Genomic DNA, 22,367 nt, shown 5'->3' on the forward strand with positions numbered 1-22,367 from the left:
AAAACAGTTGTGTTGTTTAATGTTTGTGTGGAAATTATGATATTTTTTTCTTCTTTGTCACTTTCGATTTAATGCATCCTTTCTGAAAAAATAAAATAAAATACTGACTTTTGAACTGTAGTGTATATTTGCTTAAAGTATATTTTGACAACTTTTTGGAATACACTTGCATTCAAACAGGATCTAAAAGTCACAAAACTTTTGACTTTTATCTTCTGGGTAAACATACAAAAGGGGAAAGTGGTACATTATTCTGAACCCATCATCTATGTCTGTACACATTTTTCTGCAGCACAGAGCTGGAAAGACAAATGAATGATGATGTCTGCAAATACTGAGCAAAAAACAAAAAGAACAAAACTCCCAGCGATGCATGCATGAGGGACTAAAGAAAAACCTTAGTCAGTAAAATTGTGGGAGAGACAAAACCCAACAAACAAACAAACAAAAAAATAACCTTCAGGAAGCCCAAAATGTTTCCTCAAAAGCATTGTTCCAGCTCAGAATGTGCAAGAAGGCACATGAACCGTCAGCATCTTTAAGTTTGTGCATCAAGACACCGTAAAGAATGTTCTGGAAAGCCCACGGGCAAAAAAAAAAAATCATTCAAACAGCTCCAACCAACAGCAAACAGGGAGCTGAGCTTTAGTAAAGCCCCAAAAAAGGCTGTGGGGCAAGTGGATAGAAAATCAATGAAATCATTGATGGCAGCTTTACTTGAGGTGCCTTGACAGGAAACAGCTTTTTTTGGGCTGCAGCCTAAAAAAAAAAAAAAAAAAAAAAGTAGAACACTGAGCATGACGGTTTTCAAGAAACAAAGCAAAAACTAACATTTCTGTACATTCACAACATTTCACACTCATTCCCTTAGCAGTGGGGAGCGAGGTAGGAAAGTAAAACGAGCGAGAAGCTTCCATAAGCATCATTGAGTTTAATTAGGTTCAGTGAATTTATTTTATTGTGGCCGTACAAACAGATTAACTTCAAAAACGCAGCAAAAAAAAATCATTTGACTTCTGTTCAGGCCTGTAAAACTGAAGCAATGATCTACAATCTGATGGAAGTAATTCCATTAAATTAATTATGCATAAAAAGAAAACAGCTGCTTGGCAAATGAGGGTTTACAATAAGACATTGCTGTTTACTTACTTCATAATTATAAAAACCAGGGACTCTCAGCTAAACTCAGGGTGACTGTGATCATAAGTTAGCCCATGTCTTTATGAGCACATCTCCAATTTCTGATAAAGTCAAAACGAATGCCATCACACTGACAAACTCATTACAATATCAAGCACAAAATCTGTTCATACTGAGTAACAAGGGTGCAACAATAGGACTGTTTTGACTAAAGAGAAAGATGTATGTATCCATTCATTAATATAAGACAGATAGTTAGAATCTAACAATGATATCCTCTCAACTTCACAACGGGGACTGAAGCAAACATAACCTATACAGAAGCACAGAGGGATTGAATGGGTGCAACATATGTGTAACCTAGACACATACAACACAAACAATGACTAATGAAAAATGATGGATCATGGTGATGAATATGGAAGAATATCAATGTCTATGTTCATTGATAACAATGGTCAGTCTCTCTGTAGAAATTTAAACAAAAAAAAATATTGGGACTATTTTTACAAAAATATCTATTGCCACTTCAGCTGTTAAGATGCATTGATTAACCCATGTTAATGTTTTCCAGCTAAGTGAGCACATGCATAGAAATATGCCAGTTTAAAAAAGTTCATGTTCTTTTTTAAATGAAGTTTTAACAGTTATAATCTGTCAGAGGGGCAAACTGGAATTAAAGAGTTCTAGTCATGTGACTATTTACAACAGCCATGTAAATAGTCTGCACTTTAAAGTTGACAACTCTGTAGACAATTTAAACTCAAAAGTAAATGTTGCTAATGTGACCTGTGGAATTAAATGGGATAACTATAAATAAACCCTAAATAGGCAATAATATAAAGCTAAGTGTTTTAAGTATTTAAAATATTATAATTTCTAATGTCATCCTGAAATAAACCATTTCTTAATTTTCCACTAAATGCATTTTTAACTAGCTTTAAGAAATTAGTATTATTATTATTATTGTTGTTGTTGTTGTTGTTGTTGTTGTTGTTGTTGTTATTTCTAGTTTGGCATATTCTCATCACATCAGTCTGCAGGTGAAGTAACCAACAGAGGTTTAAACACCCGAGTTCACTTTCATTGATTCTGTTAAACGTGGTCTTACCAGTCCTTCGATCTGGATTTGTTTGACGGGAGAATCCGGGGTTTTTCCAGACGGGGTTTCTTTACGGGATGCCATCTTCACGCGCGCCGGGGATGCCAAAACCGCTACACCGGTACCTTCCGTTGAACCTGATAGCGATGACTGAATCATTCATTGGAATCGGATCTTCTCAATGCATGGGTTGAACCGGTTCAAAAAAAAAAACTAACTAACTAAAGATATAAAAAAAAACAAAGAGCACTAAAGAGCAATATGTGACAACAGATTTCTTTATTCGCCACATTATGGCGGTTTTTGAACTGATAACTTGCAAAGAAATGAACTGTTCAAAGGAATCGATTCGCGAAAAGGATTCACATTTCCTTTCACTAGAACGTGCAGCTGTAAAAGTGAACAGAAGAAACAGTTTCTACTGTGAACTGTTCCTAGAGTGAGTTAACTAATACAATTCTGAAAGTTTTCATCTAATAATAATAAATGAAACATATATATTAATTCTAGTTATCATACATGTATTTTCTATTATTATTTATTAGAATTAACGAGATAACCAAAAGCCGTTTGCTGTTTTCTACCCGGTTCCCATTTACTGTAACCACTCTGGTACCATGCTGTTAATGTTCGAGACTGGCGTGAGCGTCGTTGAACTGTTTTGTTGAAATATTTGCACAAATCAAGAGTATTAGTCCTCACGTGTTCGGATTTATTGATATCCTTCTCTTATCCAGTCAAGATAATCTATTCGTTTAAACTGTCTGTGGTTTATGTATCAATAATTCACCATGAAGATAAAACGTCAGAAACACGCGAAGAAAACCATCAGTTTTTACAAGTACAACTTTTGCTTTAGGGAACCTTTCCAAATATTAATTGATGGGACGTTTTGTCAAGCGGCGTTAAAGAACAAAATTCAAATCAAAGAGCAATTGCCAAAGTATCTCATGGGAGAAGTTCAGCTCTGTACCACAAAGTAAGTTAATGCTCTTCTTATTTCTGGTATTTATGTCAGTGTATTGGTTGTATAATAACATTTGTTTTGTTCCGTGCAGCTGCGCACTGAAGGAACTTGAAACCCTTGCAAAAGACCTCTATGGAGCAAAACTCATCTTACAGAAATTTCAGATCAGGAAATGCAAACACATGAAAGATCCAGTTCCTGCTTCAGAGTGTTTGTTGTCAATGCTTGGGGATACAAATCCACACCACTACTTCATTGCAACTCAGGTAAGGACTCTATAACTGGACAAAAATGTAATTTGGTCAAATAAATTTTAAAATAACACGCAATGATCCTTATTACCAGGATCAACAGCTGACAACGGCCCTAAAGAAGATTCCTGGGGTTCCTCTGCTCTACATTATCCTCAACACCATGGTGTTAGACAAGCCCTCTGAGCGTTCGCTGAAGCACGTTGAAGCAGTTCAGCTGGGTGAGTTGGTGAGCCCAACACAACAGTCAAGCATCCAGACTCTGAAAGAGAAGGAGGGCCTCAGCAAAGACAGTCATGACAGGAGAGGCAAAAAACGTAAGAGGAAATCCAGCAATCCCAACCCACTTAGCTGCCTGAAGAAAAAGAAGAAACCCATGCCTCAGCAGCCCAAAAAGACAGACAGAGAGAAAAAGAAGCGGAGTAGACTTAGGAAGCGACAGCCTGCTGGGGGAGAGGAAGCGGCAGTCAGCTCCAATCCCACAACTGCCTAGATACAAGCCTCGCTTCTACCAGACTACCATTTATTTGTTTCTCAGCATTTTTTAGTGTAAAGTTTGTCCTTTTTCCAGACCATGCATTTGTGCCAGCAAACAACTTGTTTTGTCTAATAAACAAGTGTTTCTTTTATTATCAATACCTGTTTTGTTTTGTTTTTGTGACCGTTTAAGGTTTAATTATTTTAGATTAGATTGGATTAGATATGTGCTTTGTGTTTTTATAATGAAAAATATATGACCAGAGAGAGTGCACGGAAAGCTGTGGTTGGCTTTGTGTTACAATGAGGAATATAGGTACAAACATTGAAATCTGTTACTATAATACACTTCAAAAATATTGATAAGATATATATATGTTTAATAAACATAAAAACTGTTTTTAATGTCAAATTGTTCAAATGTGTGACCCTGGGCCACAAAACCAATCATAAGTAGCATGGATATATTTGTAGCAATAGTCTAGATTGTATGGGTCAAAATTATCAATTTTTATTTTATGCCAAAAAGGCTATTAAAGGGATAGTTCACCCAAAAATGAAAATTCTGTCATCATTTACTCACCCTCAAGTAGTTCCAAACCTGTATGAATTTCTTTGTTCTGCCGAACACAAAGGAAGATATTTTGAAGAAAGTTTGTAACCAGGCTGCTTTGGGGCACCATTCACTTCCATAGTAAGAAAAAAAATACTATGGAAGTCAATGGTGCCCCAGAACTGCTCTGTTTCCCACATTCTTCAGAATATCTTCCTTTGTGTTCAGCAGAACAAAGACATTCATACAGGTTTGGAACTACTTGAGGGTGAGTAAATGATGACAGAATTTTCATTTTTGGGTGAACTATCCCTTTAAGTAAAGATCATGTTCCATGAAGATATTTTGTAAATTTCCTACCATAAATATATCAAAACTTAATTTTTGATTAGTAATATGCATTGAGAACTTCATTTGGAGAACTTTAAAGGTGATTTTCTCAATATTTAGAATTCTTTTTTTTTTTTTTTTCTTGCACCCTCAGATTCCAGATTTTCAAATAGTTGTATCTCAGTCAAATATTGTCCCATCCCTAACAAACCATACATCAATTATGTATGAATCTAAATAAATTGACCCTTATGTTTTGTGGTCCAGGGTCATATGATTAATAATAATTTAATAATATTTATTATTATAAATTATTATTACAAAGTAATAATGTTTTAATATCATTATTTAATAATTATTTATGAAATTAAGTTTAAAAGTCAGAATTTGAGGTATCAGTTGAGGGCAGATTGAAGTTTATATGTAAATGTTTTTTAACCACAAGAGGGTGGTATAGCCTCCAAGAGCCTAGTTCTTATGTTCAATAAGTGTGATCTTGTGAGGACTGCATTTATTAATGTTACATTACATTAATATTGCTTCCCAATGCTTTCACATGGGAATTTACCACATGCACAATATATTTTGATGTAGGTAATTTTTATCAAATTGGCTAAACTTTTAGTAGGACACTAGAATTTAAGTCTGGTGATTCATGCATGGCAGAGGTTCTGAAAGAGAACCGAAAGGCTAGACTCTCTTTTCATGGATGAAGAGAACTCGGTCCCATTCTGTCACTTTGAATGTCTGTAACGTCAAAGACTTTGTTGGTTTGATCTACTGGGTTTAAAAATAGCCTCAATTGTGTCTTCACTATTTTTGTCCCAAGTTGGGATGTATTGCTTATTTGTGCAGGTTGCTTGGGAAACGCAGAGAGGACATGACAGCATGCGGCTCCACATGGCTGCCTGGGCGGTTCACAACCATTGACTTTAGACCCATGAGTAGTTTAAGGATCAACAGTGGCTACTGTGGGAACAAAAAATATTAGTTCATACTGAAACCTGCATGGGATCAAAATCAAAGCTATGACCTGACAAATGTAATTTGTGATCTATTCAGTCCACAGAGGTCCACTTACTATTTACCATCCTGGCACTGCCAAGGGCATTCCATAGACTCCGGCTGTCTTCACTAGTACTTCCCGCGAAGCCATAGCAACTCCAGATCCACACGTCATCTATTCAACTGCATTAAACATTTACAAAGCTCATGGCAAATCAGAAACACTACAGGCGAGGCTGACGTCAGTCTCTCTACATCACTCCCTTGCACATAAAACAGACTTATGTCGCATGCAAAATCAGAGTGTGCGCATGTTTATGGCGTGGTAGGGGGTGAAGGGAGGGGGTGTTTTAAGTGTCCGTCCCAGAGCGGACTCACCAGTAGTGGACAGTGTGACAGGGAGATAAAACACTGACAGAGCTGTATCTACAGCTGACAAGAAGAACAGAGAGCTCTCTGCAACTCATCAGCACTTCTAAAAACAATGGAAGTAGTTCTTACCAGACTGAGAGATTTCTCCTGTAAAGAAACTTCTTTTGATCACTGTAAAGCAGCAGTGATGTGCAGGGACCATTCCTCATCCCAGGAGGTGTGCAGAGGGAAGCGTATGGCTGGAGAGGGGGATGCAGGCCGGCTGGACATTGAGACTGCACTGGCCTGGCTGAGGAAGGAGCTGGTAAGATTTGAATTCAGTAGAGTTCACTACATTATTAGTCATTTGGATGCAAATATGAGGTAATGTCCCACGATAACATTTTGCCTTCAGCAATGGCATGGATCCCAGGGGCAGGGGGATTTTTAGGAAAACCAATTTAAGGGAAATATAAAATTCTAATATATTTTATAATGTAATATAATTATTTTACCTGGTGTAAGTCTTGCTTTTTTCAATTAACTCTTTTGTTATATTTTGCAATACAGTTTACTTTGTTTTCAACCTCTTTCTTATAAAGAATAACCGGGAATTAATCTTTAGATGTTCACAAAAATCCTAACTTATAAATTCTTATTAATTAAATAATTTTATTGTCCTATATTTTGGCAGGTTGTTTATTTATATTACAATGATAATTATTATATTATAATGATAAAATAAATGTTTATATATAATTATAGTTCCAAAGTGTGGGGTCAGCAAGATGTTTTTTTAACGAAATTAATACTTTTATTCATCAAGGATCCATTAAAGTGATCAAAATTAACAGTAAAAATAATTATTGTATAATATTACAAAAGACATCTATTTTAAATAAATGCCGATATTTGAACTTTATATTCATCAAAGAATTCAGAAAAAATATTAAGCAGCACATCTCTCAACATTGAAATGAATAAGAAACGTTTCTTGAGCAGCAAATCAGTATATTACAATAATTTCTGAAGGATCATGTGACACTGAAGACTGGAATAATGGCTTCTGAAAATTGCCATCACAGGAACAAATAAAATATTCAAATATAATTAAAACAGAGAACAATGATTTTAAATTGTAGCATTATTTCACAATTTTACTTATTTTGCTGTTTTTTATCATATAAATGGTGTTAATTGGTGAGCATAAGAGACTTATAAGAGTATCATAATATAAGAAATTGATCATTTTTATTGATTTTATTCGTATTTTTTCCTTCTCCCTGTGTATAGTGGGTGTCCTGGGTGGTCTAAGCATTTCATGTGTGTCTGTTGTTGTAGACATAGGTCATGTTATTCCAAACTCGAGTAAAATCAAAGGTCAGCTTGCGTCTTTACAACGTTACTCCTCATGAGTAAAAAATTACGACCATCTCGTCATTAACATTCATGTTGCGACCCTTACAACGTCCCGGGGGTTAAATTCTGAGCAGGCCCATTCTCAGTAGATATATTGCTTGGCATTTACAGCCTCTGTACTCATGGCATGTCATGGCAACCTTTCACACAAAAGACACCACAGAAACCTTCTAAGAGGAGCTAATATTATGTCTCACTGGTCTAAATTCGTCACTTCAGTACTTCTGCGACTTCAAATCTAAATCTTGAACTATGTTTATTACTCTGGTCACAATTCCTTTTGCGATATGTTAACTGTAATTCATTTAGAACATGTTTATGACTAAATGTCAAACACTTTGATAAGAATGGATATATGGTTGTTTAAAAATGACTTCTGGAGTCGGGTGAATTCAGGTCAGTTAGGCCACTACTTGTTATTCCACATTCTATATTCAGCTCATTAACTAAAAGGGTTTGCCTATGACAGCATTCACAGCATATTGTTCTTTTCCAGCCTTAACACAGTTCTAATGACTCCTACAAGTTCCAGTGTTCACTTCCAGTCAGCATATGCCAATTCACTCAGCTGCCCACATAAATAGTGTTGTTTTGTGTTTTCTCCTATAGGAAATCAGGTTTAAATTGAGTTCCATTAAATGTGCTTCAGTGAAATAGAGAAAAACACGTAAACACACTCAAGCAAATGTACTGTTCACTCTTATAAGCAGTTCAGTGCCCAGGAAGGGTTTCACCTACTCCCAACAAAGTTCATGTCCTTTTCTCTTTCATTTTCTTTGATTAAATCTTTCAAAGCAGGTTCCATTATTAGTCTGCCAGTATAATTAATGCAGTTTTTGGCGGGAACACTTCTTGTTTCGTCCTTTCTGCAGTCAGAAACAGGCTCATGAAATGTGCTGGAATGCAGGATATTATTTCCTCTCAATACATCCAATTAGACTGCCATGGCCACCAATAAAAAGAGCAGAAAGAGGAAAAAGACATTTGCATCTGAAAAAGACATTGCCCGTCTAAAATACTTTCAACTCCCGCTGTTGAATACAAGGATACGAACTTATTCAGTAGCCTATAGTAACATCTTAACCTTGACCTGATCGTTCTGCATGAATATGTGAATATGTTAGAACTGTAATGTTTGTTCTGGTCACTCTTTTCAGAGTCTTTGAATGTCAGCGCTTTCCCAGTGTCTCGCTGTATTTATTTTCTTGAGGTTTAGTTTATGTTCTGGATAAAGAACAAAATGTAAATTGAGGTGGAGGATAATTGTTTCTAAACAGTTTCCCAGAATGAGGTTTGAATAGGGCCTACTGATTTTAATGTTTTTAGGCAAAAAGATTTTGATGATTTATGATGTGGATATGCAAAGTAGGACCTACATCAGCTTTATATACCAGTGTGCTAATTATAAAAAGCCTTTGAGGGGGTCACCTTTGTAGAGAAATTTCTGGCAATCTTTAGGCGCCTTTTCAGATCCATTAGTTTGCCGTCAAGTAGTCTATCTTAAAGGCGTCTTTAACACAAGATACCCTGCTAAAAAGAAAACAATAGAAGCCCAATAGAAACCATCACAGAAATTCCAATGGTTTCATTATAAACCATTAGCTTTTTCCAGTAAAACCATTACAAAATTCCTTTTTGTAGTGTGTTTTGGGCATTTTTCCAATAGGATTTAACATCCCACCAATAGAATCCATCACATACCAGTAGACACCATTATAATTTCCATTAAAACCAATACAATTCCCATTATAACCATTTCATTTTCTATTGTGTTTTGGGCAGGGTTCTATTGTTTTTTTCAGCAAGGTAAAGCTTTTAGTTGGTTATATTTGTGATAGGCTATTTAAATTTATACGGGTTCAGAAAGTTTGGTCAGTTTTTGCCTTACTGCTGAGGTTCCCAAACGCAACTGTATTTATACGGTGTATTTTCGGTGAAATTTCGCGGGTAAAAAGGGTCCATTGTCAACAGTGCACATAATTATTTTCATATCAGCCCACTTTCTATTGGTCAACGCGGCGTATTGGCGAGACTAAAATTTGAACACGAGCGAAATCTTCGTGGGGATTGGGAAATTTTTTCGCAATCACGCGAAACTCCCTATCGCGCAGATTATGTAACTTTTGTGGTTACAAAAATGTTATTTGAAAACGCTGTTAAAACATTTAACATAATGTAACTTTTGCGGTTACAAAAATGTTAGGCTATTTAAAAACATGGTTGAAACATTTAACATAGGCCTACTTATCCCTGCTGAAAAAACCAATAGAACCCTGCCCAAAACACAATAGAAAATGTAATGGTTTTAATGGTTATAATGGGAATTGTATTGGTTTTAATGGAAACTATAATGGTGTATACTGGTATGTGATGGATTCTGTTGGTGGGATGTTAAATCCTATTGGGAAAATGCCCAAACCGCACTCTACAAAAAGGAATTTTGTAATGGTTTTACTGGAAAAAGCTAATGGTTTATAATGGTATTTTAATGGAAACCATTAGAATTTCTGTGATGGTTTCTATTGGGCTTCTATTGTTTTTTTGTTTTTTTTTGCAGGGATGTCAACAAAATCATAGATAGGACTATGCTATACATATCAATGAACAAAATAGGTAGATATAGCTAGAGATATAACTCCTTGACAAAGATGATGTTCACTTTCTGCAGTATTATTTAACTGAGGTAAATTCTTATGTAGGTATTTGCTTACACAAAATACTGTTAAAATGTTTATTAACTCTGATGTAGCCTACTCATCTAATAATTGAATAAAAGCATAACAACATTCCTCTGGTTTGTAGATGGAGATGCGCTCTCAGGACCAAGCTTTGATTCGCCAGCTGATGGATCTTCATGACGGCATTCAGGAACTGAAGCAGGAGTGTGCAAAAGCCATAGAAGATGAGGAAGAGGAGGAAGAGGAACCTTGTTGGGACTCTGGGAGTGAGGGTGGGGGAAGCAGTATGTCCTCCTTCTCAGGAGAAATGAGCTTTTACCCTTCTATCTACTCCTTTAGCACATGTATGAGCCCTGCTTCTCTTGGAGCCTACCTGCCCAAACGGGCCTTTAGTAGACGCAGCTCTGTGCCCTGAAACCTCCAGTTCAGATCACATGTGCTTGATTAATACAATGTGTGCCAATATGCATGTTACAGTAGTTTTGAGTCTCACAGAAGAACAAATGATGAATTACTTATGTGAGAAATTTCATGTCACACGGGATACTGTATTTAAAACAACCGGAGTAACACAACTGCCTTATGCTCAGAACATACTATATACTATAAAGTGAAAAAGTAAAATATTTACACTGTGAAAAACTTGACAAAGTCTTTGGTGATAGACTACTATTCTACCTGAATACACTAATAGAGATACATAGAATGCACTGAGGAAGTTTGTTTTACTTAAACAGCGCTTATATATCTGTAAAAGTATTTTCTCTCATTTCACAAAACTGAAGTGCCTCTTCAAACTAAGTGCATGACACTGACAGCAAAAGAAAGTTACAAGAATATTGTTTTGAAAGTTGAACAATGAACAACTCATTCAATTGTATTTTGAGAGTCATTGGAAAATAATGATTTTTGTTGTTGTTTTTTTCACTGATAATCTAATTTTTCTGGGACAAATATCACTAATGATATGCTATGACATGCTTTGACATCATACTTATATCATACTTGTACCACAAGTACGATAATAAAAACCTACAAACCTGATCAATGTTGAGATTAATCATTTCATGATGCAATAAGGAGTTTAAATCAACAAGACATTTTAATAAACAGACGATGGCATGGTTTTGCACCCATTGTATATACTATGCTAATAATTCCATGTTCAAAGCTGAACAAATATCAACACTTGGTTTTTCAGTGATACAGCAGATGATCACACAATCTCATTAGCAGTAAGAACAGATATGAGCTACATCTTCTAGAAATTGTATCTATGCCAAGCATAAGTCTCAACTAACCTTCTTAAGGTAGTTCCCTTTACATCTGTTATTAAAATGTTTTGTATCCGAATAGCATTATATATCTTATTAATATGATATTTTTAACTGCATTGCATTTACACTGTCATTCCAATGCTTCTCCAGTCTGATCATCACATCAGGGGTCAGAATCCATTCTAGACCAATGTGGTTTTATGATTACATTGTGTTTCGGATGCATTTAAACCTGTAGTCAAGTGCTTTCTTATCGTGATTTGATCACCAAAAAAGTATGTTAATGCCAGGTGTAAAGGGAGGTATATGTAGTTTTGAGTACAAATCTCAGCACCCAGTTTGACTGATATTTGGTCAAGTTTTCACATACATGAAAATGCTTTCAAAATATTTCCCAACAAGACATTTTAACAAAGTGTACTCCAGGACAGGAAAGTTATTTGTGTTCCACTCCTCTACACACATCTGCTCACCAGGGCATTGTTCTCTCATTAAGCCCTGCTCTGCTCTGTGGGGTCACAGGTGCTCAGTGCTGTCAGCGTCCAGGAGCAGAGATCCGTTCTCCCGCCTGAGTCTCTGAATCTCCTTATTGAGTCCCAGCAGAGTCTGAGCCAGCTGACGGTCCTGAGAGCGCATCTCCAGCTGCATGACAATCACACAGCAACAGATCAGACACATTCAAGTCAAGTCAAGTCACCTTTATTTATATAGCGCTTTTAACATTCACATTCACATATCTATCTATCTATCTATCTATCTATCTATCTATCTGTCTGTCTGTCTGTCTGTCTGTCTGTCTGTCTGTCTGTCTGTCTCTATCTCGATTCCTCCATCCACGTATCAGTCAATTTGTCCATATCCATCTTTCCATCTATCTGTTTTTTCTGTCCATCCATCCATCCTTCCCTCTCTGTCTGTCTATCATTCATTCTTCCATCTGTTTTTCTGTCCGTCCATCCATCCATCCATCCATCCATATATCTATCATTTACCCTTCCATCTATCTGCTTTTCTGTCCATCCATCTGTCTATCCGTCATCTATCTGTCTATCATCCATCCTTTCACCTGTTTGTCTGTCATTCATCCTTTCATCTATCTGCTTTTCTTTCCATCCATCTCTATCCACCATCTATCTTACTATTCATCCTTCCATCTATCTGTTTTTCTGTCCATCCATCTTTGTCTATCCATCCATCCTTCCATTTATGTTTTTCTGTCCATCCATCCTTCCATATATCTGTTTTTTTGGTCCATCCATCTCTGTCTATCCATTCATCCGTCTATCCAAGCATCCTTCCATGTATCTGTTTTTCTGTGCGTCCATCCATTTATCTATCCTCATCTAACCGACAAAAAACAACAAACGTAACAACCAAACAATCCATTCTAAAATGTCACTTAAGATGTAAAAGTATCAGTGGTTTGTAAACTTACCAGTTCTGATCTTAACCAAGTTATGGCTCCGTCTATTTTGGCTCTCCGAAGCTCTTCGTTTACTTGTAAACTCTTTCCGATCGGATGAATATCTGTCTCAGCAGAGGTTCTCGGTTCTGCTGATGTTCTGAAAGCATGTAACAGCTTGTTCTTGATGTTCTCCAGAACCATGATGGACACTGAGTCCTCATACTGAGTGTCGGAGTTCATTGTGATATCCAGTCGAGCAATAACCGTGAGCACAACTGAGATCTGGTCCAAACGTCCCTCCAAAAGAATTGAGTGCTTTTATACTGCTCCAGTATTTCTTATTGCCTTTTCTTCTACCCAACTGAAGCTGCATCCATCCTTTCACACAAGTCTTCCTCCTCCTTTGGCACACTGTCTCTTCTAACTAAATTGCAGAGATCGATACAGAGATTCCGTCCCGGATTTGAAGCATGTTTTTGTGTCTCTCTTGCTCTGGGACCAGCTTGTTTTGTCACTGTTTCTATGGCAATCCAGCCCCTCCACCCCATCCCCGTCAGTAACCCCAATAAGAATGGAGGGACATTGTAGACAAAGACTATTGTTGCATTTGAAGAACTGAAAAGATTCCCCTCCCCTTCTCCTTCATTCTGCTCCTCTAAGCCCCCATTCAAGCATTGTGTGAGAAACAGGGTGTGAGAAAGATCTCAGTCGTGTCTGTAGTGAGGCATCACTGTCTCTGTTTTACAGCAAGTTTTCTCTGACCTTTAGACTGGTTTTAGCAGCTGAAAGCTCTCCTTTTCAGTGCCGCAAACAAATGAGCGGTAGGGAAGTCGGACACCGTGTTACTCAACAGTTTGTTGAGAGCGAGAATGTTTTTTATCACTTTTGCGGATAAAGACATGGAATTCTCAGAGGAATGGAGAATCCACGTCGTTTTGGCAGGCCGAGAACAATCTTTTTGCTCTCTAGAGAAACAGGAACAGAAGTCTAGTGTTCTGCCTTCTGTTGTGTACAATGACTGCGACAAGGGAATAAGTGAGAAAAGGAAGGAGGGAACGTATTGAAAGACATGACTGACCAAATCCTATCAGCTCTTAAAGGATCTTTTACACATCCCCTAAAGAAAGCTGAATGAGAGACACAATTTGTGCATAGTGGAGAAAAAAATGCAAGCACAAATGCACTTACTTCAGTAAGTAGACTAAGGATTAGATCTTGAACTTAATGAAGTCTCAGTGCATCCGTAAATGTGATAGTTTATGCAAACTATATATTAACAATCCCTGAACATGTTGCTTGAAATAATGCAGCCTTTACGCTGTGTTCAATGGACCGCACATAAAAATGAGATTAAGTTTTCCAGCGATAGAGGAGGGCACAACATGACAATATAATAGAGGCTGAATGTGCTGCTTGGCGTGACAATTCGGAATAAGCCATTTATCTCTATTGACAGCCTCTGTTTCAATACTGAATGGAAATCTTCACAAAAACATGTTCTTGTGTCTAAGAGTTATAAAGGGGGATGATAGATGTTTCACTTAATAATAAAACAAATATTTTGTAAACTTTATATTGAGTGTACTAAAAATAATAGAATTATATATAAAAAATAATTATATAAAGTTTTTTTTTTTTTTTTTGAGTTAGTCCAGCAGGTTCACTTCATTAGTCTGAATTACTCTTTGCAGATACAGTGGGTCAAAAAAGTATTTAGTCAGCCACCAATTGTGCAAGTTCTCCCATTTAAAAAGATGAGAGAGGCCTGTAATTTTCATCATAGGTATACCTCAACTATGAGAGACAAAATGAGAAGAAGAAAAAAATCCAGAAAAATCACATTGTAGGATTTTTAAAGAATTTATTTGCAAATTATGGTGGAAAATAAGTATTTGGTCAATAACAAAATTTCATCTCAATACTTTGTTATATACCCTTTGTTGGCAATGACAGAGGTCAAACGTTTTCTGTAAGTCTTCACAAGGTTTTCACACACTGTTGCTGGTATTTTGGCCCATTCCTCCATGCAGATCTCCTCTAGAGCAGTAATGTTTTGGGGCTGTCGCTACAACACAGACTTTCAACTCCTCCAAAGATTTTCGATGGGGTTGAGATCTGAGACTGGCTAGGCCACTCCAGGACCTTGAAATGCTTCTTACGAAGCCACTCCTTCGTTGCCAGGCGGTGTGTTTGGGATCATTGTCATGCTGAAAGACCCAGCCACGTTTCATCTTCAATGCCCTTGCTGATGGAAGGAGGTTTTCACTCAAAATCTCACGATACATGGCCCAATTCATTCTTTCGTTTACACAGATCAGTCGTCCTGGTCCCTTTGCAGAAAAACAGCCCCAAAGCATGATGTTTCCACCCCCATGCTTCACAGTAGGTGAAGTATGGTGTTCTTTGGATGCAACTCAGCATTCTTTCTCCTCCAAACACCAAAAAGTAAAAACTCAACTTGCAATCCTCTTCTGGATCATCCAAATGCTCTCTAGCAAACTTCAGACGGGCCCGGACATGTACTGGCTTAAGCAGGGGGACACGTCTGGCACTGCAGGATTTGAGGCCTTTGTTACTTTGGTCCCAGCTCTCTGCAGGTCATTCACTAGGTCCCCCCATGTGGTTCTGGGATTTTTGCTCACAGTTCTTGTGATCATTTTGACCCCACGGGGTGAGATCTTGCGTGGAGCCCCAGATCGAGGGAGATTATCAGTGGTCTTGTATGTCTTCCATTTTCTAATAATTGCTCCCACAGTTGATTTCTTCACACCAAGCTGCTTACCTATTGCAGATTCAGTCTTCCCAGCCTGGTGCAGGTCTACAATTTTGTTTCTGGTGTCCTTTGACAGCTCTTTGGTCTTGGCCATGGTGGAGTTTGGAGTTGGACTGTTTGAGGTTGTGGACAGGTGTCTTTTAGACTGATAACGAGTTCAAACAGATGCCATTAATACAGGTAACGAGTGGAGGACAGAGGAGCCTCTTAAAGAAGAAGTTACAGGTCTGTGAGAGCCAGAAATCTTGCTTGTTTGTAGGTGACCAAATACTTATTTTACCAAGGAATTTACCAATTAATTCTTTAAAAATCCTACAATGTGATTTTCTGGATTTTTTTTTCTCATTTTGTCTCTCATAGTTGAGGTATACCTATGATGAAAATTACAGGCCTCTCTCATCTTTTTAAGTGGGAGAACTTGCACAATTGGTGGCTGACTAAATACTTTTTTGCCCCACTGTAAGCATTAAAAATAAATAAATAAATAAACAAAAATAAAGTCATGGAAATTTGTGGGGTAAAATGTGTGTGTGTGTATATACATGGCCGCGGGAACTGGGGGTGCTGAGGGTGCTGCAGCACCCCCCGCCGCAGGGCCGGGTCTGAGATTTTCCTTTTGGCCCTCAATCATCCCCAAGATACTTCATTTCTGTGATTATTTATTAAACTGACCAGAAATATCCCAGCAAGCAGTTTTCAGTTTAATAGACGTCTAATAGCCGTTCAAACACAGCCCAGACGTCTAGGCTAAAACAAGGCTAAATTTGGGCTGTCAGTGAAAATTTAATAGACGTCTAATCATAGCCCAAGAATAGACTAGACATCAGTTAGACCGCTATTGACCTACATATATACATCTAATTGACTACAAAATGGCAAGCCATCCAAACAAATTAAATATACAGCTTTTATTAAGAAAAATATAATTTTTAACAACTAACTTAAGATATTTAAAAGAAAAAAAATCGAATACAAATTAAGAGCATGACAACATAAAAAAAAGATTAACCTTTTGTTGGTTTACTTATTTTAACAAATAAAACAACCAACAGTGAACTTAAAGGAAATGATTCATTACTGGTTTTATTTCTTGTTTGGAAATGCTTCCCAACTGCATTCCTCAAGTCCAACTCTGTTGCTGCCGGGAAGCTGGTCATCACAGCATCTTCCAAATAATAAATAAATAAATAAAAAATAGCCTAAGAAAAGCTTTTTTGACATAATGTTTTACTTTACACTAATTGTAACAGGGAGTCATTCTCTTTTGCTTGGATGCCTACTAAAAACAAAAACAAGATGGATATTGTGTATCACCATTCAGTGTGTAAAAAAAAAAGAGAGAAGCTCTCTGGTAAATGTTGTGAGTTGTATATAAATACCTCTAATGACCGAGAACAGTGCAGTCTTTTCAAATGCCTCTTTCTGCAGCGGACCACCACCATTCATGTTGAATTTGGACATGAGGGAATTTTTTTAAACCCTAAAATATAATACAGATTGAGGTGGTAAACAATTGCGGACAAAGTTTGACATTTTAAAATGACCAGTAAAGAAATTCGTTATTAAATTTCTGATTTGCATTGTAACTCATTGAGTATTGACACCACAATGTTTGATTGATGTGGCATGTTTTGAAGGCTTTACCTGTCCAGCATCCATCTGGCACTGTCTTTGAGGTTCCTTCCTTCAATTTTGCTCAACTTTAACACCTTAATAACACATGCCAATGTCAGGCGGGTAGCGTCATGTGTGTCAGTGTACAAGTGTTTACCAACCTTAAACACTGATGCCATTGACCTGCAAGTTTTCCATCACTAACCCTTTAAAACTCTTTATCTCTTCATCAGCTGAGAGCTGATGTCTTTGTCGATAGTCAAGGCGATATTACAGGAGCTGCCCCACATCTTTAAAATTTGAGCACATTGTTTTCTGTGAGTGTACACAGCAGCAGCACCTCTGCCAGAACGTCACTAACATCTTTGATTGTGAGATCAGTTTCACAGCTTGCACTGTATTATTCTTATGGTTTAGATGCTAAAAGGGAGAGTGCTTTCAAAGTCCTGCCCACTCTGCTTCCCCAATCAATATTCAAGAACGGAGGAAAGGTCTTCAGACCCACAACCACAGAATCCTGGAAGTCATTCATTTGACGTACAACCTGTAAGTTTCTTTTACTTTTTCTACTCTATACACAGTAGGGTACAACGGGGCTAAAGGCCCACCTTAAGAAAAAATGTGGTATTCACTGCGCTGCGCAATTAAAATGTATAATTGTCGAAAAAATATATACGTTGTATTGAACATTAATGGAGCAACAAGTTTTGTGTGAAAATAAATCATTCAAGTTGTTTATTTTGTTTAAAAATCTTATAAATATATGAGGTGACAAAGGGGGCCTTTTACCCCACACACGGGGCACACAGTATTGATACAAATATGATGGTTTAATTCTAAACATTGTGATTATCTCTAATATGGACACATACATAATACATATGATATTTATAACAACATAATAAATTATATTTACCATCTAAATCTAACCATGTCATGTGAACAAATGGAAAAGTCAGCCATCTTTTAATTATCATGTTAATTACTGCGCCTTTAGCCCCAACAGCAGGGGCGCTTTTTACCCCAAATACATACTTTTACATATTCTTTCTTTATTTAAAAACTGTTGCTTTAATTATCTTAAGCAGAACTGAAAATCATAAAGAAGGCCTTTGTCTCAAAATATATGCATTATTTTTAGCGATTCTCATTTGCTACTTAAATCTACAACATTTTAAAAAACATAAAATATAAGATCAAGTAAGCACAGAATCAACTTTGCGCTGCTGCGCGCGATCGCGTCAAAGATCAGACAAATAAAATCGTGCATGTTGAAAAGCGAATGTTTTGCAAAGTGCTACGCCCATAGACTGTAAAAAAGTGCTACGCCACGTTTTTGTGCCATCTAGTGGTTTAGATGAAAATAATATCAAAGGTGCCTTTTACCCCGGTGTGCCTTTAGCCCCGTTGTACCCTATTGTGCAAAAGTTTTAGGCCACTAGTATTTTCAACAGTTAAAAATGGTTTTAAGTCAGTTATTTCTATCTTTTGCTGTAGTGTGTCTGTAGGAAATATCAGTTTGCATTTCCAAACATTCATTTTGTCATTAATTGTAATAATCCAGTGAATGTCTGATAACAGCCAGTGCTCCACACAGATCGGATCTGATCATCATCCAGTCTGTCTGGAATAACATGAAGAAACTGAGACAAACTAAATCCAGAAGAACTGTGGCAACATCTCCAAGACGCTTCAAGAACCTACCTGCAAACCTACAGTACTGTTAAAAGTTTTAGACACTTGTGTAAAAATGCTGTAAAATGAGGATGCTGTCAAAAGTAATGTCATAAATATATTTTCTTTATCAATTAATTTCTATTAACTAAATTAAATCAACATTTGGTGTGATCATCCTTTAAATTTAAAGCAGCTTTTGCCCTCGGTGCACTTGAGCAGAGTTTCTCATGAGCTTTGCAGGAGGTTTCTTGAAGCATTTTGGAGATGTTGCCACAGTTGTTCTGGATTTAGTCTGTCTCAGTTTATTCTGTTTCTTCATGTCATTCCAATCCAGACAGACTGGATGATGACCAGATCAGATCAAACAAAAATCTCACTGGATTATTACAATTAATTGCAAAATGAATGTTTGGAAATGTAAACTGATATTTCCTACAGACACATTACAGCAAAAGATAGAAATAACTGACTTAAAACCATTTTTTTATTTAGCTGGCTAAAATACTAGTGGCCTAAAACTTTTGCACAGTACTATATATATATATACTGGGGGCTTTAAATGCCCCATAATTTATGCCATGTTGGTTGGATGAAATTTAGGTAGACAACCAAGAAGTGCCAGTAAGCAGAAAGAAACCTAAATCAGTAACACAATAAATATTTAGTTTGAGCAACCTTTACCAGACCCAGTTCACAGGAAAACCCTGATGGTTTGGCTGATTTCCATAAAATACACTTAAACATTATTTATTTAAGTCAACTTAAATGTTACAACTTGTAAAAATGTAAATTATGTTGCAAGACTAAGTGTTGTGTAATTAACAGGTGGGGACCAACACGGTGATGCATTCCTGCACATTTTGTGCCTTGGTGATGAGACAGCAACATCCCACATCTTCGCCATTGGTTCGGGCCATGCCATTGAAACGGACTTGTTGCTTATGGCTGTTTATCTTTTTCAAGTCCTTTTTTTGTGCTTGATGTTAACTATACTAACATCTTCCTTCCAGGAAATTTCTCCAGCATGCAGTATATCATATTGATGGACATGAGTCTTCATGTGTGAAGTATTTGAGGGCAACAGTTTTTTTCTGGCCACTTAATGTTTTAATTTTTTGTCACATGTATTGTCTGTTGTAGGTCTCTTTGTTTGGCTTCGGTTTAATGGCACAATGTTTGGACTGATTCTCATGTGGCAATCATTTTCATAGTGTTATGATACTGCAATATTGACAAAGAATAGGAATCTACAGTACCTAGTTTACAAAGTTTTGTTTTTTAAAGAAACTGATCTACAAAAAACATCTTATTTGTGTCTGTAGGGATTGGGTGTAATGTGTAACAGTATAGCACCCATTCAAAAAAATGTTTAAAAAGAAATGTGAAAAATCATTAAATTGATATTTACAGTTGCATTTTTTGTGTTGTGTAATTGTATTACAGAAAAATAATAATTTTACATTCCTTTGTGATTGTTATTTATTATTATTATTAGTAATATTGGTAAATATAAACGTAGCAAGGCAATGAGACAACAAATAACCCAATGTTTGGGTAATGTTTAACCCAGCATCACAGTTAACCTGACCCACTGGTTGGGTTAAATAAACAACCCAGCATTCTGCATCTCGCATTCTGGGTCAAATGGCTCAACCCAGCGCATGTTCTGTCTCATAGTTACCCAGCAGCTGGGTTAAGGTTGGGTTATTTTTTAACCCAGCCTTTTTAGAGTGTACAATCAGTGGTGTAGTGGAGGGTATACGCAGGTATACGGCGTATACCCACTTCTTTATCAGTCGGCATTCCGTATACCTACTTCTAAATCCTCTGATGCGCATCATTCAGTAGTGTCCTGCACTAGCCAAATCATGACAGTCCAGCATATGAGTAACTAATCCAATCGCATGTGAATAAATGCAAATATTCTCTAAAAACATCCAGTAAAGACGTAAACACTCTCATGCAGTGTATGTTTCATTTATAGGATGGCGCTCGCGCAGAAAGTCCAAAACGGCCTCATAGAAGTAACTCACGAGTCACGACGTGCAAGAATCCAGCTATCGCTGTAGCCAAATCTATGTCTACTGTGGCTAAGCTGAATAAATAGAAACATGAAGACAGTAAACACATGATTGCGACAGTATGGTTTATGTGTGTTTTCAATCTCCAGGTAATAAAAAGCATCTGATTCTGAATAATGCAGTGCTAAGTAGGCTAATTGATAGCATTTATTACACTTGCCAATAGATACTAGGCTATAAAATATATTCTGCCTTATTCTGTGATAAAAATGGGGGGAAATGTAGTATATAGGCTAAACAAATCATAAAATTGTCATTAGGAAAATACAGGAAAAATATTATAAATTATTGCTTATTGTCCAGCTGTGTATTTGATTTCTCAGCCAATTAAAAGCAAGAGGTAGCCTAATAATTAATAATAATAATAATAATAATAATGATCGTTATAAAACCTGTCAATTATACAAAAAGTTATTATATTAGACATTTCTGTCCCCTCACTTCTGTCAAAATCAAAAAAAAATTGTTTGTTTCAAATAGAGATCACAATTCTCCCACAATTCTGAACAGACAACTAAACAAAATAACATGCAATTTACTAGAGGTTCTGACAAAATGTCAGTTGCTGCAGTTAATTATTTATTGCAAAATCTGCACCTCCTCTGTGGATAATATTATTTTATAATGATCCTTACTCAAGCAGCAGAAGTTAAGTGACAGTGTGCAAATATTACTGGCCCATTTTGGAGTGAACTAAAATTGCAAGACTAGTTTTACATGTCACTGTTTATGACACAGGTCGTTCATCCTTTGCAGGGCCGTTTAAAAAAAATAAAAAATTGGGGCATGAATTAAGAGTATACCCGCTTCTCTAGGCACCACTACACCACTGTGTACAATGATAAAACTTTTACTCTATTATCTATTAAATTTTGAAAAAATTAAATCCTCTGAACACATGCATGCTGAACCGTGGGCCTAGTCACTGATCACAACTACGATCTGCTCCCTTCACTAAAATGTCACAGTTCCTAAACATGATAACAAATAATACAGATAAATAATGAACACATGTAAAAACGAAAACACAGATACTTACAAGACCAAGTAGGAATGTCCTTTATCATTTGTTGTTTGCCCGCTGCTCTCCGACAGGTAAACTTAGTGCTCTCTCGTGTAAAAACAAAACTCAAAACGCAACAGTGATCTCTACTTTCCCGTCTCGCGTTGCCTCATGTCTCAGTAGGGCTACAATAGCGGTTGGGAATTGTAATTGCATTTTTATTTATAAAATGAAAGACAGTCGAATAATATAAATCATATCGTA

The 22,367-nt window shown here is 36.7% G+C and overlaps 4 protein-coding genes and 1 long non-coding RNA gene across 11 annotated transcripts in view; 2 read left to right on the forward strand and 3 right to left on the reverse strand.

Annotated features, from left to right (window-relative positions):
• eif3hb (eukaryotic translation initiation factor 3, subunit H, b) overlaps nt 1–2,670 on the reverse strand; it is a 70,639-nt gene extending 67,969 nt beyond the window's left edge. For all 6 annotated transcript variants that reach the window (XR_009267409.1, XM_058754444.1, XM_058754443.1 and 3 more), the window contains exon 1: nt 2,252–2,670. Coding sequence is in view for 5 of the 6 variants with exons in the window: in XM_058754444.1 (XP_058610427.1) it covers nt 2,252–2,401 (150 nt within the window). In the remaining variant the exon portion in view is untranslated. The remainder of the gene's footprint in view (nt 1–2,251) is intronic.
• Nucleotides 2,671–2,859: 189 nt separating this feature from the next.
• Nucleotides 2,860–4,096, forward strand: utp23 (UTP23 small subunit processome component). The gene is made up of 3 exons (XM_058754449.1): nt 2,860–3,221; nt 3,301–3,475; nt 3,555–4,096. The coding sequence occupies exons 1-3, from the start codon at nt 3,034–3,036 to the stop codon at nt 3,951–3,953; spliced, it is 762 nt and encodes a 253-aa protein (XP_058610432.1). The 5' UTR covers nt 2,860–3,033; the 3' UTR covers nt 3,954–4,096.
• Nucleotides 4,097–6,193: 2,097 nt separating this feature from the next.
• Nucleotides 6,194–11,317, forward strand: LOC131526114 (alanine and arginine-rich domain-containing protein-like). Its single transcript, XM_058754225.1, has 2 exons — nt 6,194–6,501; nt 10,398–11,317. Exons 1-2 carry the CDS (start codon nt 6,310–6,312, stop codon nt 10,686–10,688), a joined length of 483 nt encoding a protein of 160 aa, XP_058610208.1. The 5' UTR covers nt 6,194–6,309; the 3' UTR covers nt 10,689–11,317.
• Nucleotides 11,318–11,411: 94 nt separating this feature from the next.
• On the reverse strand, nt 11,412–14,606 carry LOC131525875 (protein FAM167A-like). The gene is made up of 2 exons (XM_058753860.1): nt 12,986–14,606; nt 11,412–12,192 (listed from the first exon to the last, which is right to left on the reverse strand). The coding sequence occupies exons 1-2, from the start codon at nt 13,193–13,195 to the stop codon at nt 12,067–12,069; spliced, it is 336 nt and encodes a 111-aa protein (XP_058609843.1). The 5' UTR covers nt 13,196–14,606; the 3' UTR covers nt 11,412–12,066.
• A 2,033-nt stretch (nt 14,607–16,639) lies between these two features.
• Nucleotides 16,640–22,301, reverse strand: LOC131525876 (uncharacterized). 2 transcript variants are annotated; one of them, XR_009267305.1, is made up of 3 exons: nt 22,140–22,301; nt 17,108–17,208; nt 16,640–17,007 (listed from the first exon to the last, which is right to left on the reverse strand). It is a non-coding gene; the product is annotated as an uncharacterized LOC131525876 (long non-coding RNA). The 2 variants fall into 2 exon arrangements; XR_009267306.1 differs by having other exon boundaries at nt 16,640–16,893; nt 22,140–22,300.
• Between the last annotated feature and the right edge of the window lie 66 nt (nt 22,302–22,367).

This window comes from Onychostoma macrolepis, chromosome 19 (genome assembly GCF_012432095.1).
Source record: "Onychostoma macrolepis isolate SWU-2019 chromosome 19, ASM1243209v1, whole genome shotgun sequence".
Taxonomy (NCBI): domain Eukaryota; kingdom Metazoa; phylum Chordata; class Actinopteri; order Cypriniformes; family Cyprinidae; genus Onychostoma; species Onychostoma macrolepis.